The sequence below is a fragment of the Eutrema salsugineum genome, unplaced genomic scaffold (assembly GCF_000478725.1).
Source record: "Eutrema salsugineum unplaced genomic scaffold, Eutsalg1_0 scaffold_2, whole genome shotgun sequence".
NCBI lineage: Eukaryota > Viridiplantae > Streptophyta > Magnoliopsida > Brassicales > Brassicaceae > Eutrema > Eutrema salsugineum.
In genome coordinates this window covers 15538308-15563267 of record NW_006256829.1, presented here as the reverse complement: position 1 = coordinate 15563267, position 24960 = coordinate 15538308, and the positions used below count along the sequence as shown (strand labels likewise).

General features: G+C 37.7%; 1 protein-coding gene across 1 annotated transcript; it reads right to left on the bottom strand.

Moving 5' to 3' along the window:
- Positions 1 to 15924: 15924 nt before the first annotated feature.
- Positions 15925 to 19266, bottom strand: LOC18017632 (probable LRR receptor-like serine/threonine-protein kinase At3g47570). The gene is made up of 2 exons (XM_024155930.1): positions 16551 to 19266; positions 15925 to 16456 (listed from the first exon to the last, which is right to left on the bottom strand). Exons 1-2 carry the CDS (start codon positions 19222 to 19224, stop codon positions 16095 to 16097), a joined length of 3036 nt encoding a protein of 1011 aa, XP_024011698.1. The 5' UTR covers positions 19225 to 19266; the 3' UTR covers positions 15925 to 16094.
- Positions 19267 to 24960: the final 5694 nt, after the last annotated feature.

The window sequence follows — 24960 nt, the reverse complement described above, 5'->3', positions numbered from 1 at the left end:
GAGATACTGAAGACTTCCCACAACAGAGCGATACTGTGTTGGATCATCAAGTGGTTTACTGCTTAACAAAGTAAGTTTGGGTGAAGTAGGAAGAGGAGTGGCAACCGGTTTGGCATCAATCATGTTATTCTTGGTAAGAAGATCAAGAACATACTTCCGCTGCATAAGGTGTAAACCACTGACAGTCCTGGTGGCTTCGATACCCAAGAAGTATCCGAGGTCTGTGGGATCTTTAATGGAGAAACGATCCGCGAAAAGAGAGAGAACCTGAGCAATTAGCCGGGGATCACTCCCAGTAACGAGAATGTCATCGACATATACAAGAACATATGTGTAAGCTTTGCCGGTTCGTTGAATGAACAAGGACGTGTCTGCTAGAGAGTTTGTGAATCCAGTGTTGATAATGTGTGTTTTAAGTGCCATATACCAAGAACGGGGTGCTTGTTTCAGACCATAGATCGGTTTTCGAAGACGACAAACATGATCTGGTCTATCTTTGTCAACAAAGTCTGGTGGCTGATGCATATACACCTCTTCAGTTAGCTCACCTTGTAGGAATGCATTGTTGACGTCGAGCTGCTTAATTTTCCAGGAGCGAGTGACAGCAACATCAAGAACAAGTCTAATAGTTGTCGACTTGATGACCGGACTAAAGGTTTCGGCGTAATCCACTCCATATCTTTGATGAAAACCCTTGGTAACTAGTCTTGATTTATACCTTTGAATGGAACTATTGGGAAGATACTTGATTGTGAAGATCTAACGACAACCAATAACATTTTGGGATGGATGTCGAGGAACTAAATCCCATGAATGATTGATGTTCTGCGCATTATATTCATCAAACATGGATCCCCGCCACCGTTCATCTTTTAGAGCCTGAGTTACGGTGGTGGGTTCTTTTGAACTCCGAGGACCTGTAACATGAAGATTGAACTTTGGTTTGGGTTTAGTGATTTTATTTTGGCTCTAGTGGTCATTTTGTGGATATTTTGTGGTGGTTGAACGGGTTGAGGATTTTGTGGTTCTTGTGGCTGAAGTGGTGGACTGTTTTGAGGTGATGAGAGTCGCAGTGATGGATTTGTGGTGGCTGATGAGGGAGGTTGTATCTGAACCGTGGGTTGCGGTTCATTTTCAGTCGGAGCAGTGGGTTCAATTGACGGTTGGTGTGGCTGAGCCGAGGTATGCGGCTCATTTTCAGGTGGAGCAGTGAGCTCAGAAGATGATGAGAAGGAAGAATGAGAGTTAGAGGAAGAAGGCGATACCTGAGGTGTTGTGATTGGCAGTGGTGTGAGGTGTGAATTGTGGTGAAGGTCTGAGCTGGGAGGTCCATTACTCGGCAGTGGTAGACAAATTGATGTGACCATTGGTTCTGATGACGATGTCTGATCTTGTATTCCAGGTACAATATGCGTCTTCATATCTTGAAAGGAAAACTGATTTTCCACAAACTGAACATGACGAGAGGTATAAACTCGACCAGTGCTCACATGTAAGGAATAATACGCACTTTGAGTCAGTGAATACCCGAGGAAAACACAGGGTTAAAACTTGTGAGAAGTATACGGTCTTAACCATGGGAAGCAAAGACATCCGAAGACTTTGAGCTTTTCATAGTTCGGGGGGTGCATTGAACAGCTTGAAGTAGGGTGTGTGCTGAGAGAGGACCGGTGTCGGTAGACGGTTAATAAGATAAACAGCAGTTGTAAACGCAAACGGCCAATATTCAGCACGAATAGATGCCGTCGTGAGAAGTACTAGACCTGTTTCAACAATATGACTATGTTTTCTCTCGGATAGACCGTTGTGCTCAGGTGTATGTGATGGTGTCGTCAAGTGTGAGATACCATTAGTTGTGAGGAAGTCTCGAAGAGCCACGAATTCCCCTCCATTGTCCGAAAATAACGTCTCTATTTTCTTCTTAAACTTGTTTTCTACCAAGGCTTTGAATGCGATGAAAGTTGGTTTGACATCTGATTTTCTTTTGAGTGGGTATAGCCATATGTATCTGGTATGGTGGTCAACAAAGACGAGATAGTATTTGAAATCATCAATAGAGAGTATGGGTGATGTCCAGACATCCGAATAGATGTATTCAAAAGGGTAAGTGGAGACAATCGATGTTTGCGAAAAAAGGAGTTTATGGCTCTTATTCATAAGGCAATTGGTGCAAAACAAATGTTTTTGCGAACAGTTTGAAATAGGAATAGCAGAAACAGAAACAATGGTATTCAAAACGGCAGAGGAAGGGTGTCCTAATCGTAAATGCCAGATCAAAAATGGAGCTTTGGAACTTGTTGACGTGGAGAGAGCAACAACTTGTGATGGTGGTACTGACCATTCATAAAATTTATCTTTAGTTTTTCCTTAGAGTAATGGGACCATCGTGCTGAGATTCTTCACCTGAAATGAGGCAGGAAAGAATTCAACAGACACTTGATTAGTGTTGCACAAATGGTAAACCAAGATCAGATTGCGATGTATATCAGGGACACAAAGAACTTTATTCAAGTGTAAATTGCGAGAGTGTGAGGGAAGAATCTTAGAACCAGTGTGAGTGATGGCAAGTCCGGAGCCATCAGCAATGAGAACATCATCACCACCAGTGTAGGGTTAGTGATAGGCCAGATTCTGCAAGTTTGACGTCATGTGGTGGGTGGCTCCACTGTCAAGAAGCCACTGACTAGAGTCATACGGCGATCCAACAGCCAAGTTTGCGCGTGGCTGCCATGGTCGGCATGGCTGGAATTGTGGGCTCGGTGGAGGAGCCATCGACATCTGCATCTGTTGAAAACGAGGGCATCTCTTTGCGTTATGCCCCTGAGTCCCACAGAGTTGGCATTTGTCCATATATGGGTGCGGTTGACGACCATCAGATCGGTCGTTGTTGGGAATTTGCCACCCAGAGTTACCAGGATTGCTGAAGCGTTTGTTGTTGTTGCGGTAGTTGGACTTGTCTGTAGTGTTGTTTTGGTTTGGACGGTGTTGAGCATTATTTGCAGTCACCGGAGGTACCTGCAAAACAGTGGTGGAGGCAAGTATCTTCGTCTCTTGGTTCAAGAGACGCTCATGCACTTTCAGGATCGACGGCGATGTTTCCCGGCCTTCAAGCTGATCAACGACAGACTTGTATTCATCAAGGAGGCCTCCAAGAACATACTCAAGTTGGTCTTCATGTCCCATCAATTCACCGAGAAGAGCGAGGCGATCGAATCGAGTTGTGAGGCCAAGCAGGTATTCGTCGATCGTCTTGTTGCCTTTCGTCCAGTGTTTGAGCTGCATCTGAATCTGCTTGAGATACCCACGACTCGGATTAACGTAGGTGGTGGCGAGGGTTGTCCAGATCTGCGCCGCCGATTTTGATCGAGACACCAAAAGTTGAAGTGGTGCTGATATCACACCAAGGAGAGAGCCGTAGAACAGTTTGTCTTGGCGAACCCAGAACGTGTACTTAGGGTTGACAGCAGTGGTGCCCTCAGTGACAAAGACAGCGCAGCGATTTTCTCGTCGAGGTGGTCGGCGAAACCATGACCGTCGAGTAGAGCATGGACCTGCAAGCTCCACGTCAAGTAATTGAGGGAGGTTAACTTTGTGACGCTGGAGAGCATGACATGGAGGACTGTGTTTGCATTAAACAAAACCGTGTCTGCAACGCCGGAGGAGGAGAGTTTTCAGCCATTGTTGATGGCAGCAGCAGCGTGAGGTTGAAAGAGAAGAGAAAAAAAAATTTGAACTGTAGGTATTTAGGAGCGTAACAGCTATGATATCATATAGATTTAGAATGAATGTTGTGTATTATTGATAGTATGTGTTCAGGTATTTATACAGATATTGAGTAGACACTAAGGTATTTATATAGGGCTTTATACAGACTCTATACATTGGGCCTTATAGTTTCTACTTCTTAACTTAATTTTATAAATTGATTGGAAAAAGTTAAGATATGGGGAATGGTTTCTGAAAAACTTTATGAAGGATGTATGATTTCCTTTGTTTTAAATACTTGTTTGTTTGTTGACCGAAGAAATTAATAGTTGTTTGTTTAACAAAAAAGAATATAGTTGTTTAACAAATATATAGTTTACAACACAAAATAAAATCTGCACCTAAGGCGGATTCTCTCTTAGTAGAAAAAAAATGAAAAAACAAAGAAATGCAATTTACCTGTTAAATTTGCTTCATTGAGATTAACACCAGAATTGATTGATCAATGCAATCACCAAACATATTCACAGTTACGAGAAGGAAGCCTCTAACTCAGCTCATATCAACCACGTAAATATATAGCAAAAGAAAAAATTGCAGCTTTAGCATAAGCTTGATAATATAACTACACGATCATTGCAGAAAAATATATTTTGAGGTTATAAGACTTGATCAGCTCTAACATCACAATCCAGAGACCTAGCAAAAGAAAAACTTGCAAAATCACTTGATAAATCTAGTGATGTACAAACATAATTCTTCGAAATCAATTTTAGTCATAGACCAAGCCAATTGGACTGAGTCAAAAATTTGAAAAAAAATATTACAGTTTAACTTTGATTAGGACATTATAGCAGCAGGCGTTTAAAATTCCTTTCTTATTTGAATCATAAACCCAACACATTGCGAACCTAAGCATTTTTGCCTGAAACAAGGCAACGAAGATAAAAAAACAAGCTTGATATAAATACCTGCTTACACAATATACGATTTTCAACACATTCTTACTTACTACATATGAGAATATTTCTCAAAGGTATATTAATCAAGGGAGAGTTTCAGATTTAACCTGAATTTCAAAGTCAAACACCAAACTAACCTCTTTTTTTTCTCTCTCCAACTTTTGCCATTTTTTCACAATTTTATCCTTCTCACTCAAGATATTAACGAAAATGCCATTATAAACCCATTATTTCGATTTTTTAAATATTGGCTAAAGTCTCCTTGAACCTCATAAAACCTTTTTTATCACAATAATGCCATCTTCTTCAATACCTTCAACCACCATGAACAACTCCAAAAATAGAATAAATGCTTCTCAACCAATTTTAAAGTTGTAATAAGTTAATATAAGAGCTCATTCACTCATAACCTTCTATATTATTTCCTAATTTCTTCTCTAAAATTTCTGGGCTGAGTTACAATGTCAAAGGTTATGCATTTTTGGTGATTTCAGCTTAATCAAGACCTGGGTTGTTTTTTTGGGTCAAATTCAGAGTTTTGGGTGCATGAGAGACCTAAAAACAAACTCAAAACCGATATAGGTAATGATATACTTCAATTTTGGTAATATATATATCTGTATCGCGAAAGTAGACTTCATTTTGAAGTCTACTAGTCAACATAAGGTTATTTTTGCAATTGACTTCTTAAAAGTAGACTTCATTAAACTGCACGAGAAGTCTACTCGATATCCTTTGAAAACAAAAAAAGCCTAGTAGACTTCGTTTGAAAGCATAAGAAGTCTACGAAAGAAAAGAGGTTATTTTTGTAGTTGACCATATTTTGACTTTTTAACATAGACTTCCTTATGAAGTCTACTGTTTACGTCTGCATAAGAAGTCTACGTTCAAGTTACTTTTGTAATTTGACCAAAAACGTATAGGTCATTTTAGTGTTTGACTACAATTTTTTAAAAAAATAAAAAATTCAAAAAATTCTGAAAAACTTCAATAGACTTCCCAAAAAAGTCTAAAACCTATAGACTTTTGGGAAGTCTACTTATATTTTTTGGTCAAACTTAGAAGAAATCTATTTTTGAGTAGACTTCACAGTGAAGTCTACTAAAAAAATTCAATTGCAAAAATAACCTATTTTTTTCATAGACTTCTATTGAAAAAGTAGACTTCAAAAGTAGACTGTCAGAGAAGTCTACTCGTACATGAAGTCTACAATAGAAGTCTACTTTGTTAGTCAATGCATCGGTCAAATGCTAAAGTAACCTTTTTGGCCAGAACTCTACTTCTGAAGTCTACTGAAGGAAAAGTCAACAGATTGGTCAATTGCAAAAATAACCTATTTTTTAGTAGACTTCTCTAGTAGACTTCACTATGAAAAAGTAGACTTCTCCTCCAGTCTACGTTTGAAGTCTGCTGTAAAAGTCTACTTATTGCAGTTTTTTTTAAAACGCGTTTTAGGCAAATTTATAAAGTATTTTTTCAATTTTTTTGATTAGAAATGCTTGTTAGTAAGTGATTGAACTATCCAGTGAATTTCATTTCATTTCATTCGAAATTTATTGCGGAATCAGAACTTTTGACTTTTAAGTTACTTAGCTTATCAAAGTAGACTTCGTTGTTTAGTCTACGGATGAAGACTAATTGGGAAGTCTATTTTTGTATTTATTTAAAAAACACTTTTCAAAAATATTTATAATGTTTTTTTTTTTAATTTTTAGGTTTTGACATGCGTGTTAGCAAGTGGTTGAACTACTCAATGATTTTCATTTGATTTAAGTCGATATTATTGTGGAATCAAATTTTTTGATTTATAAGCTAGTTAGTATGTAAAAGTAGACTTTTCCAGCAGTCTACGGATGAAGTCTACACACGAAGTCTCCAAATGATTCTTTGAAGTGAATTCTGAGTGGTTAATTTTCTTAAAAATATAGTTATAGCATATTTCTAATGATTTTTTTTTATTTTCTTGTTTTAGCATGTATAATGTTGAGAGAAACTTTGCTTCATAGATTGTAACATTGTAGAGTTAGGCATTTGTTAATTTTTTTGTTAGTAACACCAACCCATTCTTCTTCTTTTTTTCTTCTTTGGATTTGCCATACTTGATGGTTTTAAAACTGGTGCTTCTACTATTGAGATAATGATGTGGAGAATCATACTTTATCTAGACTTATATTTGAATGTGAAGAAAAAAAACATGCGTTTATAGCATACTTTATGGTTTTAAAACAAGTTGCATCCTATGGTTTGCTTCTGCTTTGAATTGTTATGTGATTTAAGAAAAATATTGAGACATTGTGCATAAAATACTCTGAATTTGAAGTTATTTTTGTTCTTTTTTTGTTCTCAACTTTGAACTGTACAAATGAATTGATAAAATACATGAACTAAAGATTACACAGTTCTAATAATCTATAAACACAATTTTACAAAAAATTTAGCTGACGGATAGGATGCAACTTGTAACCAGCTATAGAGAAGAGTCATGTGTGACCAACAACCGGAGATCCAGTTTTAGATAAAGCTTCTGCTTCATTTGCTCGGTTCAGAAAAGGAATTTCCATCAGAGCAGCAAGAGCAAAGGCACTTTCTTTGGCAGACTCAGGTGAATCGCTGTCTTCATAATCTCTATTAAATTCACAAAATTTGCAAACAGATCATGGTCAAGAACAAATTTTTAAAAATGAAACACATATGGAGAAGAAATTGGAACTTAGTTAATCTCAAGTAGCTACTTAGTTAATAAATTAGCATCAACGAAGTACGACAGATTGGATTAAGTATAAAAATTGAAGTTTTACCTGTCCACCAGATAAAAGCACACCTGTCCACCAGATAGTCTTTAATCCCATTTCCCACCGTTTCTCTCTATCTTCCATTGTTCTTCCATCAACTGTTGATACCCAAACAGAGACCATAAATCATAATTTTAAAAAGAATTAATGCATGTAAAAAATTGAAAGTGAAAATTGATGAAACCTTGAAAGATAGAGAGATATCGCCAATTCTCAAATCCCAGCAAAAGAAAAATCAAAACACCAAAAGGTAAGAATATGCATCAGAGGATGGAGAAAAAAAAGAGCAAAAAATAACACTTTTTTATACAATGATGTTAGATTAGAATCTTTGAAAGACAAATATCCAACCATAAAGACAAAGAGAATCACACCACAAGACCACAAAATCAGCTTTGGCTCCATTGTAACCTTTGTTGTGATTAACAAATCAGCAAAATCAGAAAATAAGATTCCTAACCTTAAGGTCTCGATGATAAACTCCTCTGCTATAGCAATACCCCTTGCCTCATCTTCCTTGCCTCATATTCCTCCAGCCTCCCATTGCTTGACTAAATACATGACAATTTTAGAGAATCAAGTCATTAGTACTTCTTCACTCGAGATCTCATTTCAACATATGAAAAAAAAACATCTTCAATGGATTGAATGGTTACAATTTTATCGAAAAACTCTCACCAGTAACGAATTCCAAAACGAAATAGATCTTAATTTTGCTGGCCAACACCTGAAGGAAGAAAGAATCGGTAACTACATACAAAGATACCAAAAGAATACAGAATAATATATTATATATATACAAAAATTAAGTTTCAGATTCTAAACATGCAAGTAACGAGTGAAAGGAAGAAGACTTTCTCATAAATTTCTCTTTATCAATGACTTTAAGGAAAAGAGGAGACGAAGATGAGAAGAGAGAGAGACCAGAGAGGAACAACAGAGAGAGCGGCATCAGACGGTGAGAGATGAAAAACATTAGATCTGGTGGAGCTAACAGTTGCCGGTGGTTGAAATAAGGAAGAATTTCGGTGGTTGGTAGGAAGTCACTGGCGGTTGAAGGCCATTCTCACGTTAGATCGCGGCTGCCTCGTAAACTGTGTTTGGGAGAAAATTATGTTAGGGCGAACTCCCAAACTTTGTTATGGAAAAAATTAGGGTTATTAACTTTATATATGAATCTAAAATTTTGGTTTAATTTTGGTTAAAATCTTGGTTTAAATAATTTATTCGGTTTAATAGACTTCAAATAGAAGTCTACTAAATATAAACCTTAAATCAAATATTATGTTGTTCTTAATTTGAAACCATAAAATTTAAGCTTATGAATATGAAATAATAAAGTTTTAAATTCTCTTGCTGCAAACATTTAAAGTTGCTAAAAAAAAACCCTACGGCGGCGATGATAAGGTGGTGTGAAGAGTGAAGAGCAAAATGATCAGGGAAGATTATGGAATCATTCGGTGGATATTTAGGATCAGTATCTTGGATTTTTGGAAGAATTGGGTGAGGATTCGGTTTACCAAGAGGTTATGGAAAGGCTCTCCAATAATCGGATCTGAGATTGAGATAATCTATGTGATTTGGTCACCGATGGTACAGAATCGGGTAGTGCGGATTGATGAGGATATCCGAGTAAATGAGATATTTTCAGAGAAGATTCAGAAAGCCTGGAATTCAAAATTACAAAGAAGAGAAAGGAAATTGGTGCCTTTGGATATGACTCTTCACCATATCTTACTCAGTGAACATCGGATGGAGAAAGTATCAAAATTGAATCGGACATTACCATGGCTATGCGAAAATCAAGGATATCACAGCTTAGACGAGAATCAAAAGGATTATATACATTTACTCATGAAATCTCGGAAATCACAGGCTCGACGAGGCAAAGGAAGCGGCTATAAAAAGAAGAATGACGAGATGAAACTCCAAACAATCTCTCAGCTTCTATTTCACATTCTCTCTAAATCTTTTCCAGTCTCCAAAAACTTAGCGAAAATGTTGCAGGCAAGTTTAATCAAGCAACAGGCTTCCGGTAAGAACCAGATGGTGGCTTCTAAGCGGATGAAGATTTCGGTACCAAAGTTTGATAATGCCAATCTGATTGCGGGCTACTCCAGAACACTGATCGGGCGGTGTATGAATCCGCATACCCAGGACATGAAGACGTTACTCTACATGTTGCCTCGGATTTGGAAGGTAGAAGAGCGTGTAGCAGGAGCGGATCTGGGATTGGGAAGGTTCCAGTTCGATTTTGACAGAGAGGAAGACATCGCTGAGGTCATGAAGATGGAGCCCTTCCAGTTCGACTATTGGATGCTCTCGCTTGTGAGGTGGACTCCGGTGGTGGATCCCAACTACCCCTCCGCTATTAAGTTTTGGATTAGGGTCATTGGCGTGCCTCTTCACTTCTGGGCAGATTTGACCTTCCGTACCATTGGCAAAGCACTCGGAAAAGTGGAAGCGGTTAATTTGGATGAGGGGAAAATTCAGGTCATCGTGGACGGGTTGAAACCATTGTGTTTCGAAACTACGGTGGAGTTTCATGGTGGCGAAGAGACAACAATCTACCTGCGGTATGAACGACTTTTCGGGTACTGTCGTGAATGCTTTAGCTTATGTCACGATTATCAGAGGTGTCCAGAGCGAGCGACGGAACCCAGTAGGCGATTGGCTGAGCAGGATCACGACGACTCCAGAGGTGATTCAGATGCGGTTTCGTTCAAGGCAGCTATGATAAATGGTAAGCCTGGAAGTAAAGACAACAGTCAAAGTCAGAACAAGGGCAAGGAGATAGATCAACGTGGTGGACACAGGAAAAACCATTATGACGATAAATACGGCAAGTTCAGAGTCCGGTCGGATCGGCGGGTTGGTGAAAGCTCATCTCGGTACAGCAAGTCATCGGGGTATAGTCACCCAAAAGCGGCACAAAAGAGAGCAGAAGGGGGTCACGAGAAGGACCAGTTGATACAGGCTTTCATCGAGGAGGGAGCAGATCAATCTCGGATAAAGTCGGCGCGGAAAAGCTTGTCTTTTGAGGAGGACGACACAGTAGCTCAGAAAACACAAGATGAGGGCAACAAGGACTTGTCAGGAAATCCTCAACTCGGGATCGGGTCTGATTCTGGTTCAAAACAGGAAGCGAAATCAGGAGAAGAAATTACAGCAAATGCTCACGGTATGGAGATTTCAATGGAGGAGAGGAAGGAAACAGATGCATCGTTTACGGCACCAAAGGAAGGTCACCAGGGGAGTTTTGACGACGAGCTTCTCTTGGATCAGGAGGAAGGAGAGTTTTTGGGAAACACAGAAGAGGTTTTACAGATGATTCAGGAAATGGTTGAGGATGGTGAGAAGGAGCTGAATCAGGATGACATTGCTTTGACAGAATTGTCAACTGAAGTTAAACATGGTGAAGTTGCTAAAAATGAGATGGTTAAACCAGATGCAAGGAAGAGGACTCCCAAGCTCACTACGCAGTTTTTCGGTGGCAACTCAAAGAAGCGTTTGGTTCACGCCTTAGCGTCACCCAGAAAGAAACAACCGGCAAAGGTTCAGAACCGCGGTGGAGAGAGCAACATACAGAGTATCCCTAAGGGTTCATCAAACCCGAAGACGGACTCAAAACCATAGCACATCGATTAAGGGATGAGAGTTCTTAGTTGGAATTGTCAAGGACTCGGGAACAGGTGGACAATAAGTTATCTCCGGGAAATTTGGAAGAAATATAGGCCAGAGTTTTTATTTCTTTCAGAAACTAAACAAGAATTTTCTTTTTTACAAAAATTTCAATTTCATTTTGGTTATAATAAGATGTACATGGTTGAACCGTGTGGTGCAAGTGGTGGACTTGCTTTATTTTATAATGATGTTTCTGATGTTTCTATTCTATTCTCGGATAATCGAATTATTGATATTGAGGCAAGTATTCTTGGTAAAAAGGTTTTCCTTTCTTTTATTTATGGAGATCCGGTCGTAAAAATGCGGGACAAGGTATGGGAAAGACTAACTCGGATAAGTCTCACAAGGATAGCGCCTTGGTTTATTATAGGAGATATGAATGAAATTACTTGTAATAACGAAAAGCAAGGGGGTAAGTTACGACAGGCGTCCACATTCGTGTCCTTTAATCTTATGATACGGACTGTGGATTTCTGGAATTTCCATACCTCGGGAATACAATGTCTTGGAGGGGCAGAAGAAATGTAAAAATTGTTAGATGCAGATTAGATCGGGCTCTTGCGAATGAGGACTGGCACGAGTTGTTCACACAATCATATGTTGAGTATCTGGGTATGATTGGCTCGGACCACAGGCCAATTGTCGCCACAATCGAAAATAAAATTCCACGGAAAAGATCTCAATTTCGTTTTGACAATAGATGGGTAGGACAGAACGGCTTAATGGACTCCATCTCCAAGGGTTGGAGCCTAGATCCTGGTGGTGGAGTGACCTTTACGGAAAAAATACAAAATTGCCGAAGAGAGATCTCTAAATGGAGGCAAACACTACAACCATATGGGAGGGACAAAATTGAGGAGCTGAAACAGGCACTGGAGGAAATTCAAAATGATGACACGCGCTCAGAGGAGGAATTGAGGGACATAGCAAAAAAACTGAAAGAAGCTTATCAAGATGAGGAGTTATACTGGCAACAAAAGAGTCGGACTCAATGGGCACAGGCAGAAGATAAGAATACCAAATATTACCATGCTCTAGTGAAGCAAAGACGAGCGCGAAACCGGATAATTGGATTGCACAATGCGGCGGGCACGTGGGTTACATCTGAAAAAGAGATCGAACAGGTGGCAGTCCATTATTTTGAAGAACTTTTTACAACGACTTCTCCAACGGAATTCGCTGACGCTTTGGGACAAATCACCACATTAATTTCGGAATCAGATAATGCAATGCTAACGGCACAAGCATCGGAGGAGGAAATACGAACGGCACTCTTTATGATAAACCCAGAAAAAGCTCCGGGACCTGATGGCATGACTGCATTGTTTTACCAGCGGTCGTGGCCAATTCTTAAAGCGGATCTCGTACGGCTAGTCAATGAATTCTTGGAGACAGGGTTATTCGAAGAGAAGCTGAACTTGACAAACATCTGTTTAATCCCAAAAACAGAGCGGCCTACACGAATGACAGAGTTGCGTCCTATAAGCCTCTGTAATGTAGCCTATAAAATCATATCTAAGGTGTTATGTCAAAGACTGAGGAAATTATTACCAGTACTAATATCAGAGACGCAATCAGCTTTTGTGGCAGGCCGCCTGATCTCTGACAATATTCTTATCGCTCAGGAGATGTTTCATGGTCTTCGAACCAACAAATCATGTACGAGTACGTACATGGCAATTAAGACGGATATGAGCAAAGCCTATGATCGGGTTGAATGGACCTTTATAGAGAATCTTTTGAGACAACTAGGCTTTGCGGAAAAATGGATTATGTGGATGATGCGGTGTATTACCTCTGTTAAGTACAGAGTTCTTTTGAACGGTCAACCAAAGGGTCAAATAATTCCACAACGAGGGCTGCGACAAGGGGACCCTTTATCCCCATATTTGTTTATTTTATGTACAGAAGTTCTTATAGCCAATATCAAAAAAGCTGAAAAGGATAAGCTCTTAACCGGCCTAAAGATTGCAAGGGCAAGTCCCCCAGTATCACACTTACTCTTTGCGGATGATAGTCTATTCTTTTGTAAAGCAAACAAAGAGGAATGCCAGACGCTTGGCCATACTGAAACAGTATGAAAGTATCTCGGGCCAACAAATTAATTTCGAAAAATCTTTGATACAATTCGGTCACATGATTCCAAAAGTCATTAGGGATGAAATGAGGCAGATTACAAGAATTTCCAGAGACGGAGGGACGGGATCCTATCTTGGAATACCGGAGAGTTTAGATGGAGCCAAAACTAAGATATTTAATTTTGTAGTGGACAGACAAAATGAACGGGTCAATAGCTGGACATCGTGTCTGTTATCTAAAGGGGGTAAAGAAGTTCTAATCAAATCAATGGCATCAGCATGCCAACTTATGTTATGTCTTGTTTCCGATTGCCCAAAGCCACAACAAAAAAGCTAACCAGTACAGTGGCCAGATACTGGTGGAGTTCAGATGGATGTAATCGTGGTATGTACTGGATAGCGTGGAAAAAGATGTGTTCGGACAAATCGGAAGGTGGAATGGGTTTTCGTGATGTGGAGGACTTTAATACAGCTCTTTTGGCAAAACAGCTTTGGAGGCTCATCGATAGACCAACCTCCTTGTTTGCCCGGGTCTTCAAAGGACGATATTTTCGGAATGCAAGTCCTTTGGACCCAGTGAAATCCTACTCACCATCGTATGGATGGCGAAGTATTCTTTCGGCTCGCGCTCTGGTTAATAAAGGACTAATTAAAAGAGTGGGTTCAGGATGTTCAATCTCTGTCTGGAACGATCCCTGGATACCTTCCTCTCGCCCGAGACCAGCCACTTGTAAGGGTTTTAACTATTACCCAAACCTTATGGTTAATCATCTGATTGATCCAGAGACAAAATCATGGAATATAGGATTGCTGTCGGCGATCATTGATCCGGGGGATGTAGAGATTATTCGGGGAATTCCTACTAGTAGATCGTACAAGCCAGATCAGCTTGGGTGGCATTTTACAAAAACCGGACGATACACGGTTAAATCTAGTTATCAGACGGAAAGGAATTTCCTCGTGGAAGCCAAGTTGGACCCCTATGGTCCAGACATCACAGCACTACAAGCATATGTTTGGAAATTAAATTGTGCACCCAAATTACGGCATTTTATCTGGCAAGCTCTATTCGGCTGTCTCTCAGTACCAGATAGATTACGCACTCGGGGAATACAATGTGACACGCAATGTGCGCGGTGCGGAGCAGAGAAAGAAACAATTAATCATGTCTTGTTTGAATGTCCCCCGGCCTTACAGACCTGGGCATTATCCCAAGTATCGTCGCCCCCTGGGATTTTCCCGGGACCATCGGTTTTTGCAAATTTTGATTATCTTTTCTGGCGAACCCCACAAGGGACGGAAAATACTCAATATCCTTGGATTGTTTGGTATATATGGAAGGCGCAGAATGAAAAGGTATACTCGAACAAAGATATTGATCCACAAGTCACGTTAAAAATAGCGGAAACAGAGGCGAATCTGTGGGAAGAGGCGCAGAAGGAGACACGCGAGCAGCCCACCTCGATTTCTTCTAATGTTCAATGCTTACAGCACCCGGTTTATGGGGGCTGGTGGTGTTACATAGATGGTTCTTGGAAAGATACGGATTCATACGCAGGAGTAGGATGGTATTATTTTAAAGAAGGAATCACAGACACAATAATGGGAGCACAGAACGTAAGACGGAGTCTTTCGGCTCTGCACGCAGAGTTAGAGGCCCTCATATGGGCGATGCACTGCATGATCCTCAACCAGAAAAAGGAAGTAGCTTTTGCAACAGACTGCTCAGAAATGGTGAAGATGGTGGCTACACCCGATGAATGGCCAGCTTTCACCCAACATTTGGAGGAGATTGGACGAATGAAGGATAGCTTCACTTTCTTCCTCCTAACACATATCTCGCGCACAAAGAATTCGAGGGCAGACAATCTGGCACGGAGTGCCCGGACCTACCCCCAAGAACTCATTTATGTAAACTTTATTCCTCCGAGTTGGTTAGCTGACCCGTTATAGGTAGTTAACGCTGTTGACAAAAAAAAATATGAAATAATAATTCATATACATTAGGATTACCAATATCTAATTTATGATTGCAAATTTGAAACCAAAATTATTTTTTTATTAATTTTAAAATTAAATTTTATGATATAATTACATAGTAAACTTCATAAGCTTAGTCTAGTAGACTTCTAACAGTTTTTAGTAGACTTTTTCAGGGTTTAAATCGTAATAATTAAAGACATCCGTTTTTATTTGGTCATATAGGATTATATTGTCTTTTCACTACCCCTTTGGATTATTTTTGTCAAATATTTTATTAGAGGTCTATTTTTGTATTCAAAATCAATTTTTAGGTCATTTTTAGCAAAAAAAAACCCCATTAATCAATCAAAGAGAGCTATTTTTAGCAGGAATTGGGACAAAGATGAGCATCGTGCTCAGGCCTTCAAACCAAACACAAGCATTGAGTCACAAAACCATCATTACTACTCCAACTTGGGAACCTAATTTTACAAACATTGAGAATTCAAAACATATACCTATAGTTCCTGTGCTCGCAGTGACGAGGGGTATGTTGTTTTTGTGTTACTAAAACTTCATCTTTTGCAGATTCATTTCATTTTTCATTTATTTCCTTAGGAGAATGATTGTGTCAACGTGAACATTGAGGATTATACTACGAAAACAGAAAACATGACTTGATAAACACTGGAAAAAAATCAGAACTTTAAATTACGAACACTGAGAAAATCCAAACAAAACTGTGATTTAAAAAGGGGAACATTGAGGATTATTAAACTATAAAGTTGCTAAACACAACATTCATCTATTGTCTCCAAATAACACAAACATTCATTAACAATATTCTGGAATTTTCATAGAGTAAGAAAACAGAGATTGTGAAAGATGATATTATATAGGTCATATACACTTCAACGTCTGAGTGATCTTCGGGATTTAAAGAACCTCTCTCTGATTGAGACTAACTCCTTTAGGGCTTCACTCGTTGCGTAACGGTTTGTTGGGGATTCTTCACCACACCTAAGTCCAACATTCAAAACCAATGTCAAGCACTCAGCAACAGTGAAACCGTCTCTGAGATTGCTGTTAATGATGGATTTGTCTGCAATGTCCAAAACTCTCTCTGGCAACGCCGATTTGGTGTAGCTGTGTAAGGTGAAGTTTCCTCCAAATAACTCATTGGAAGGTCGTTTTCCAGTGAACATCTCCAAAAGTAGAACCCCAAAGCTATACACATCACCATGTATTGATGGTTGCCCTCCCATCCCATATTCTGCACACCATAATTCACAAAAAACAAGAATTGGAGTTGTAAATATACACTAAGTTTCTTCATTTAAACTTTTGCGTATGTGTGATATTTTTACCTGGTGCAGCATAACCGATGGTCCCTCTAACACCAGCTGAGCTTAGTTGGTTGAAGAAAGACTCCTGGTCAAATTTGAGAAGAAGACGAGCCAGACCAAAGTCGCTAACATGAGCAATGAAATCATCGTCTAGAAGGACGTTACTTGGCTTGAGATCGCAATGAGCTATTGGTGTATGACAACGAACATGAAGATACTCTAAAACAGAAGCCACATCTACGGCAATATTGAGCCTTTCAAGAAGTGTCAAGGTTCTTGAAGGCCTACGAATCTTTTCGACTTCCTCCGGGTGCAACCACATATCCAAGCTTCCATTTGGCATGAACTCATATATGAGAGCTCTAAATTCGTTTCCTTGGAAATCAATGCTCGAACAAGCTGTCAACAGTTTAACAAGATTACGATGCCTTACGTCCTTGAGAGATTCACATTCCGCCATAAAACTCTTCATCGCTCCACGTCTCTGCATGTTTAGAACTTTTACCGCAACAACCTTGTTCTCATTTGGAAGCAATGCCTTAAACACAGTACCAAAACTGCCTGACCCAACCATATTGCTTAAAGAGAAGAAATTTGTTGCATTTCGAAGATCTCCATAACTTATCTTCTCATGGAAGACCTCCAAGGTAGATTGAGTTGGATTATTGGTCTCCTTGTTCTTCTTTCTTTTTCTGAACCAAATCAAAGAAACTGAAGCCATGAACAGCAGAAAAAGCAAAGATATGCCTATGCTAACTCCAATTGCAACTTTCTTCATATGAGAGGAATTCTGCTTTGTCTTCACTGGTGGTTCTTGCGAGAGGCATGGATTTAGTTGAAATTCTGTTATGCCTCCACATAGATCATTGTTTCCAAATATGGAAACTATACTAGTATTCTGAAATATTCCTTTTGTAGGCACCCACCCCTCGAATCTGTTAACTGATAGATTGAGATACTTCAACTTGGTAAAGTTTGCAAGATACTCAGGTATAACTCCAGTGAGATTATTGTTCGACAAATCAACTTCTTTAACACCCACCAACCCTTTTATATCTGGAATATCTCCATCAAAATGATTTCCTTGCAAATAAAGATTTTCCATTGTGAGACAGTTTCCAATGGTTTTTGGGAGTTTCCCTGATAATCTATTATCCGCAAGAGACAGTGTACCAAGATTTTCTAGTTGTCCAATATCTTCTGGCAGAGAGCCGAACAAGGAATTCCCAGACATGTCTAGGAGAACAAGGCGTTGGATTTGCATAATTTCCAGAGGTATACTCCCATTCAGCTTATTAGAATCAATACGTAAATGAAGCAAATTGCTACATTTACCAAGACTTGGAGGAACAATTCCTTGAAAACTATTGTTAGACAAATTGAGTGTTTCTAACATACTCATGTTGCCTATAAAAGCTGGTATCTCTCCTGATAATGTATTTGAATGTAGACTTAAAACCCTCAAGTTTAAAAGCTTCCCAAGAGAGGTTGGAAGTGGTCCAATCAACATATTTTGATCCAACAAAATTTTTTGTAGACTTATGAGATTCCCAATGTCATGAGGAATTCTTCCAGAAATGAGGGTTCCTCCAAGGTCAAAAGTAATGAGTTTGGTGGACAGATTGGCAATGGAAACAGGCAAGTCACCCCCAAGCCTATTTTGACCAATCTCTAATACCTCTAGTTTGGTGCAGTTTGTCAAAGAAGTGAGGAATTCAAAATCTCCATAAGAGTTACTTCCCAAAGAATTGGTATAAAGAAGTAACCGTTCTAAATTTGGTGCTTTTCCAAAGGTAGGAATACTTCCAGTCAGATGGTTCTCATTCATTCCCAATCTTTCAAGAGTCGAGATATTGGAAAGTGTTACTGGAATGGATCCTGTGAGATAATTCCCTCCCACATTTAATGATACAAGATTTGGTAGCAGAATACCAAAATCCAGTCTCAGATGACCCAAGAAATTATTATAAGCGAGACCTAAAAGCTCAAGTGAAGACAAATTGTAGATAGCAGGAGGAAAAACACCTGAGAAATTGTTAGCAAATAATTGAAGACTCTGTATTTGAGTCAGTTTAGCTACCTCACTTGGAATTTCTCCTTCCAGATTGTTATTTGAGAATGCAAGTTTTTGTAGAGATGTCAAGTTTCCTAGAGATGCAGGGAGCTTCCCTTGCAGATTGTTTTCATAAAAAATTAAATGAACTAGCTTCGTCAATGACCCTAGTTCCCAAGAAACACCACCTCCAAGATGATTTGAATCTAAACGAAGCTTCACCAATCTAGAGCAGTTGTACAAACCAATTGGAATCTGTCCTCCCAAAATATTTAAGCCCATATCCAAGTATTCAAGTCTAAACAAGTTTCCCACCTCTTGAGGAATAGTACCACCAAAAGAGTTATCATAGAGATCAAGTGATATGAGAAACGAAAGATTACCAATTGATGGTGATATCACTCCCCCTAATGACAATTTTCCCAGGTGCAGATGAGTAACTCTCTTGTGTTTGCCGCCACAGGTAACCCCCTTCCAATTACAGAGTGGGAGTGAGTGATTCCATGAGGACAAGACAACTCTTTTGTCTTCAGATACTTGAGACTTGAATTCCAGCAACGCTTGCCTATCAGTTTCATCGGTAAAACCATGTGCTTCCAGTAGCATGAGAGAAATAAGAGAAAACAAAAGAAACAGTTTCATGCTTTTAAAAGTTTGTCTTTTTTTTTTTATAAAAAAAATGTCTTCTTGGTTTAAAGCTATTTGTGCTTATCATTGCAGGAAACTGAATTATAAGGGCGAAGCAATTGCTTTCACATTGTGATGATAATAAATTGGCTCACAACCACATAGAATGCGCCATGTGTCTCATGCCATCGAAGGCAAGAAGTCAACAGTGTTCAAAACATGTCACTAGTTTTTAAGACTCTACTACATACCACTCACTTATGTCACTTTTTTTTCAAAAAAATTTAAACACATCTTGGGTTTTTACAGAAATCCACCAATTAACGACAAGTGTGTTATCATTGCATTGCTAGAATAATCTAGTCGCAACAAAATCATAAAATTTCAAAGAGCATTGAACAGTTTCATACTCGAACAACACTTTCTATCAGTCTCATTGGTACGAACCAATTGCTTCAAGGAACATGAGAGCATTGAAAACATGCAAAAGAAACAGTCTCATGCTTCTCAAATTTTTTAATTTTTTTTGTTGGTGAAAAGCTTATGGTGCTTCTCATATTTTCAAGGAAAGTGAATACGAGACGAAGCAATTGCAAAATGCCTTTAACTTGTGGGGATAATGCAACTTGAAGCAAAGTAGGATAATAATAAATTGAATGTAATGACCGACAAAAGTGCTAGACTTTTCCAACATGGCAACATCTAAGTCAAGTAGTACTGCCTAAAAGGAAAGAAATAAAATAAAAAATTCACGAGCAGTCATGACTTTTCACCATGTGGTGGTGGACTACAGGCAAAACTGCCACTGACAAAGACTAAACAAATTGGTTGTAACTACAGACAGCTTGTGGTAAAAATGCAACTTGAAGCAAAATAGGCATAATAATAAATTGGCTGTAATCACAGACAAAACTGCCAGACTTTTCCAAATTTAAGTCAAAATAGTCGACCGTCTAAATAAACAAAACAAAAACATTCCACTACTCTTAATGACTTTTCTACTAACATGATCTGGTGGATGGACTATGTGTTCCATACGATGGGTCTGGAATCTAGACAATTATCTTAAGAACACAAGCATGGTACATTACGATCACACAATAGTCATCTTTTGTATGAAACAACAAACATCAATTAGCTGATTTGATAACTAAACCACTACCAAGGGCGATATTCTCAACGTTCTCAGGCAAGTTTGGAGTTTCAAGACCACCTCCATCTTAAGAGGGCATATTAAAGAATCTAATCATATACCTGATAACTTATGTTACGGTCCTATTTATGTTAAGTGTATATTCTTATTAACTACTAGAGTAATTAATGCCTAGCTATTACCTCTTGTATAAATTCCTCCTACTGAATTGTATAATCTAATCAATCAATATACAGTTCACACTTCTATATTCTATAGACATCATGTGGCTGCTAGAGGTGTCAAATTGGGTTCTGATCCGTGGGTTCGGCCCAAGTAGAACCGCAACGGTGTGGATTTAGGCTCTATAAAATTTGTCCAAATAAAAAGCGGGCTTCGCGGTCTAAACCTAGGTGAAAATTGGGCTTTTGCGGGTCGGGTCAGAGCGAATCTGCGGATTTGCGGTCCAACCCGCAGAATTTGATGTTTTCTTGTAAAGCTTGAAAAGTAAAGTATTTTGTCATCTTTGATTGGTGGATTTCGAAGTAATAGTTTCATGGAGTGAATCGAAGCCTAGTGGAGTCACAATTCAGCTATTGGGCTTGGTGATAGTTTCATTTCAATGAAATCAAGGAATCATCAAACTGATATGTGTTTTATATTCGATTCAGATTCTATGATTGGATTTTTGAATTTGGAAGAAAATATAGTCGTTGTCTTCCCAGCTAAAAACTAGTATTATTTTATAGAGTTTTAATTTCAGTTTAATGTCATAAATTTGCCTTTTTTTTTTGGTTTTGCTCATCGACTATATCACATACGTGGTTTTTATTTTGTCCGCAGCGATGCAAAAATAATTTAAAATTTGCATAAATCTTGAATTGACAATAAATAGTTTGCTTGGGAATTGTTTGTACGCTGGACTAACAATTAATCTTTGTTAATCTATTTTTTTGTTTTTGATTTTATATGTAAATGTCTTGTTGCTTGTATTTTGATGGTTATCTAGTTTAAATGACCAGTTTTGATGTGTATCATTATTTGTAATTCATTTATTTGCTTTTCAAAACTAAATGTCTATTCTTACTGTTAAATTGATTTTTCAAATCTTATGGCATCCTAGGACTAGCAGTTTTGTATAAGAGGTTTATCGAATTCGTTTATTTGTTCATCGAATTTACTTAGACAATAATTTTCTTTAGTCTTGTTTCTTATGCATATTGTGATTCAGTTACGAGCAAAACTTTATTCTCCTCTTGCAGATTTTCTGGTTCTATAAGTCTAAATGTCATAAGAACTTTAAAATGAAGAATAAAATATGAACCCGCGGGCCAGCCCGCAAAACCGTAGAGTATAGGTGGATCGGGCTTGGACACATCAATTTGGGACCGTAGCTTATGATGGGCCAGCCCGCCAAACCCGAAAAAAAATTAAACCCACATCGGGTCAGGCTACTTGGACACGGATTGGCCCGTTTGACATCTCTAGTGGCTGCAGGACTACAGAAAAAACTACTACAGACAAAGACCAAAAAATGGCTGTAACCACAGACAAAACAGCCAGACTTTACCGAAATCTAAGTCAAGTGATAAAAGAAAAACATTTCACTAGTGACTAGTCTTCATGAATTTTATAAAGACATGTGGTGGCTGGACTGTGTGTCCCATATGATGGGTTTGGAATTTAGACAATTAGCTACACAACCATGGAACATTACGATCACACAACAGTCATCTTTTGTTTGAAAGCACACAATATTAGTTTATGATATTCTGCAACCCCTGTGACAAGCCCTTTCGTTGCTTGCAAACTTTGTTGAGGAAACCGAAAACACTTTGTAATATCTACTTTGATTTTATATTTCTTTATTTGTTTTCTATTCAGGATGGTCGCCTCACTGGTAGATGATAATGAAAAAGTTAGAAATGTAATGTAGCTGAAGCTTCTAAAGACAGAAGTATAAAGTCTTTGATTTTAAAAATATGAGAAGAACTAAAATAAATGCAAGATTATTCTTTTAGTATGAGAATTCTAAATATATATAATCAAGTTTTTTTTATAAATTCATTGAGATCTCTTTAAATCTACCGAAAATAAGTAATAAAAAAACTTAATTTTATTAATCAGTCGAAATTACAATCTTAGACCTAAAATGCTTATCTCATTATATAAAACAAAATTTCTCAACGTAAATATAACACATAAAATAATTATAACACACCACATTGTAATATACATTATCGTTATTTTTTAATTATGACATGTGTCAATATAAAAATATAAATATTTCTATTTTTATTTATTTTAGGAAAATAAATAAATTATCTATAGTTGTCCATTAATAAAATAGATAAGTTAATAAAGATTTCAAAAAAAAAGAAACAATAGTGAAAATTATGTATTTGGGATCCTATCATTAATTTAGAGTGATTCTTTATAATGTTTAGGATAAGAAAAATCATTTTTAAATTACAAATTATAAAATAATATTAATTTAGAATCAACTTATATGGATTATAATTATACAGTTTATCAATTTTAAAATCTGAATATATTATTTTTTGCTTATCATGCAATGTATAACCTAGATTATAATATATTATTGATAATTCACTAGAAAATCCTAAAACAATAAAAGAAAATTATCTAAATAATAAAAAATATTTAGCGTATTTCTAAATATTTTGCTGCATCAGTCTCTCTGACAATGAAAAGAACGAATCTTAGCTGTGGTCTTTGATTCCAAAATTTGATACGCTACAAGCCTACAAACATTCAATATTTTTGTGTCTTTTTTTTCTAACTTTCCATTTATAATATTCTTTGTATAGAAGAATATTGTTTTGCACCTTCACTTTAATCAAACACGTTACAAGAAATGCAATAATTGTCTTGAACGTGCTCCTTTAGATAACGAAGAGAAATCTCCACTCTCTTTGTTTTCTTGTAATTAAACATGAATCTCTGCACCTCTCAAAAGCACACCGTCTTTCATTGAATTGATGTGGCTGCATATTTTGATATTTTTAATCTGAACCACGCCTTGAGTACAATACACGGTATACACGGTAGCATCTCTTGATAGTTTATATTTGATGAACTGGTGATCATAATTAAGGAATGAATGATGAGAAATGTGCTATTTCTCTCCATTCCTAAAATTTTTTACCATTTAAAAGGAATAACTATTACATGTCATTCCTCTTCATTCCTGTTTTAAAATGGAATGATAAAACAAATATATTCCCTATCAAATTTATTAAGGAACGAGAGGAATGCAAAAAAAAGAAATTAATAAAAGTATATTATATATATTATTTCATTCCTTCTCTACAAATTTATGGATACCATTTACTGTGACAATTTATTACATTTCTTCTCTACATTTATTCCTTCTAATTTGTTCTTATTGATCTGCTCAAAGTTTAATCCCTAAGCTACTCTACAAGAGCACAAATGTGCAGTTGTAGTATGTAGGAGTCGAACCACAGAGACGAAAGATCACTCAATAAACCTTATAGAGATCGAATTACGCTAAGCAGAAATATTGTAAATAAATAGCAATGCAACAGAATTAGACTAAGCAGCAATAAAAACGGTTTGTAAGATTCAGATGGATGGAGATTAGGCTTAGGGCGTTTCTCAGGAGATCAATGAATGCTGAACAATCGATTAATCAGGGTTCAGGTTTAAGCACGGTTCTTGAACTCGAATCACAGAATTATAATTAACCAACTTCCGTTGTGAGAATTATCTAAGTTAAAATCCTAGAATTCCAAATTCCTTTGCAAACCCTAAAGATTTAAACCAGCTTTAATGCACAAGTTCGATATGTTCACAAAGTATCTAAACCAAATTCCTTTGCGAATAGCTACTTTGCTCACCCTAGGTTCTTTCCAGTTATTCAATTACACTTCCGTGTCAATCAATTAACCTAAGATCTAAGTTCTAGGAGGCCATCCAGAATTAGCTTTAAGAACAACCTATGGTGAAGAACTAAATAGATTATGAACCCTAACTAAATCAATTAATCAAACATCCAGAGAAAACCTTTATGAGAACCCTAAACCTAACAAGCAAACTACTCAGACATGGAGATTGAAGCAATAATCATGAATGAATAGATTGCAGAAAAGAAATAATAGATAAATAAACAGGGGTTCGAAATCTTCTCTCTCCGGAACAGAGTTTCAGACTTGTCTCCCCAAAAACTCTCAAAAACAAAAGTTCTCTCTAAGAAAATCTAAAGTATCGATATAAGGTGCTAAAAACCCTATTTATAACTTAAAAACACGTTTTGGGCTTTTTAGGGAATATTTAGAAACTTCTGGGCCCAATTCCTTCTTCAAATAGGAGACAAAATCACGTTTTCCTTATTTCTGCAACAAGTGTCGAGCGTCACTCTCCATGGTGTCGAGCGACACTAAAGCACAAAATCCATCCTTGACGAATTTGATCCTGATTTAGCTCCAAAGTGCTCCAAAGTCTCCAGTTAAGCTCCAAACGTACCTATGACCTGAAAAGACTCCAAAAGATTCGAAAGACACTAAAAAGACTCTATAAATAAGACATATACCATGGTCAAAAACCATAAAAACCATGATATATCACTTATCCTT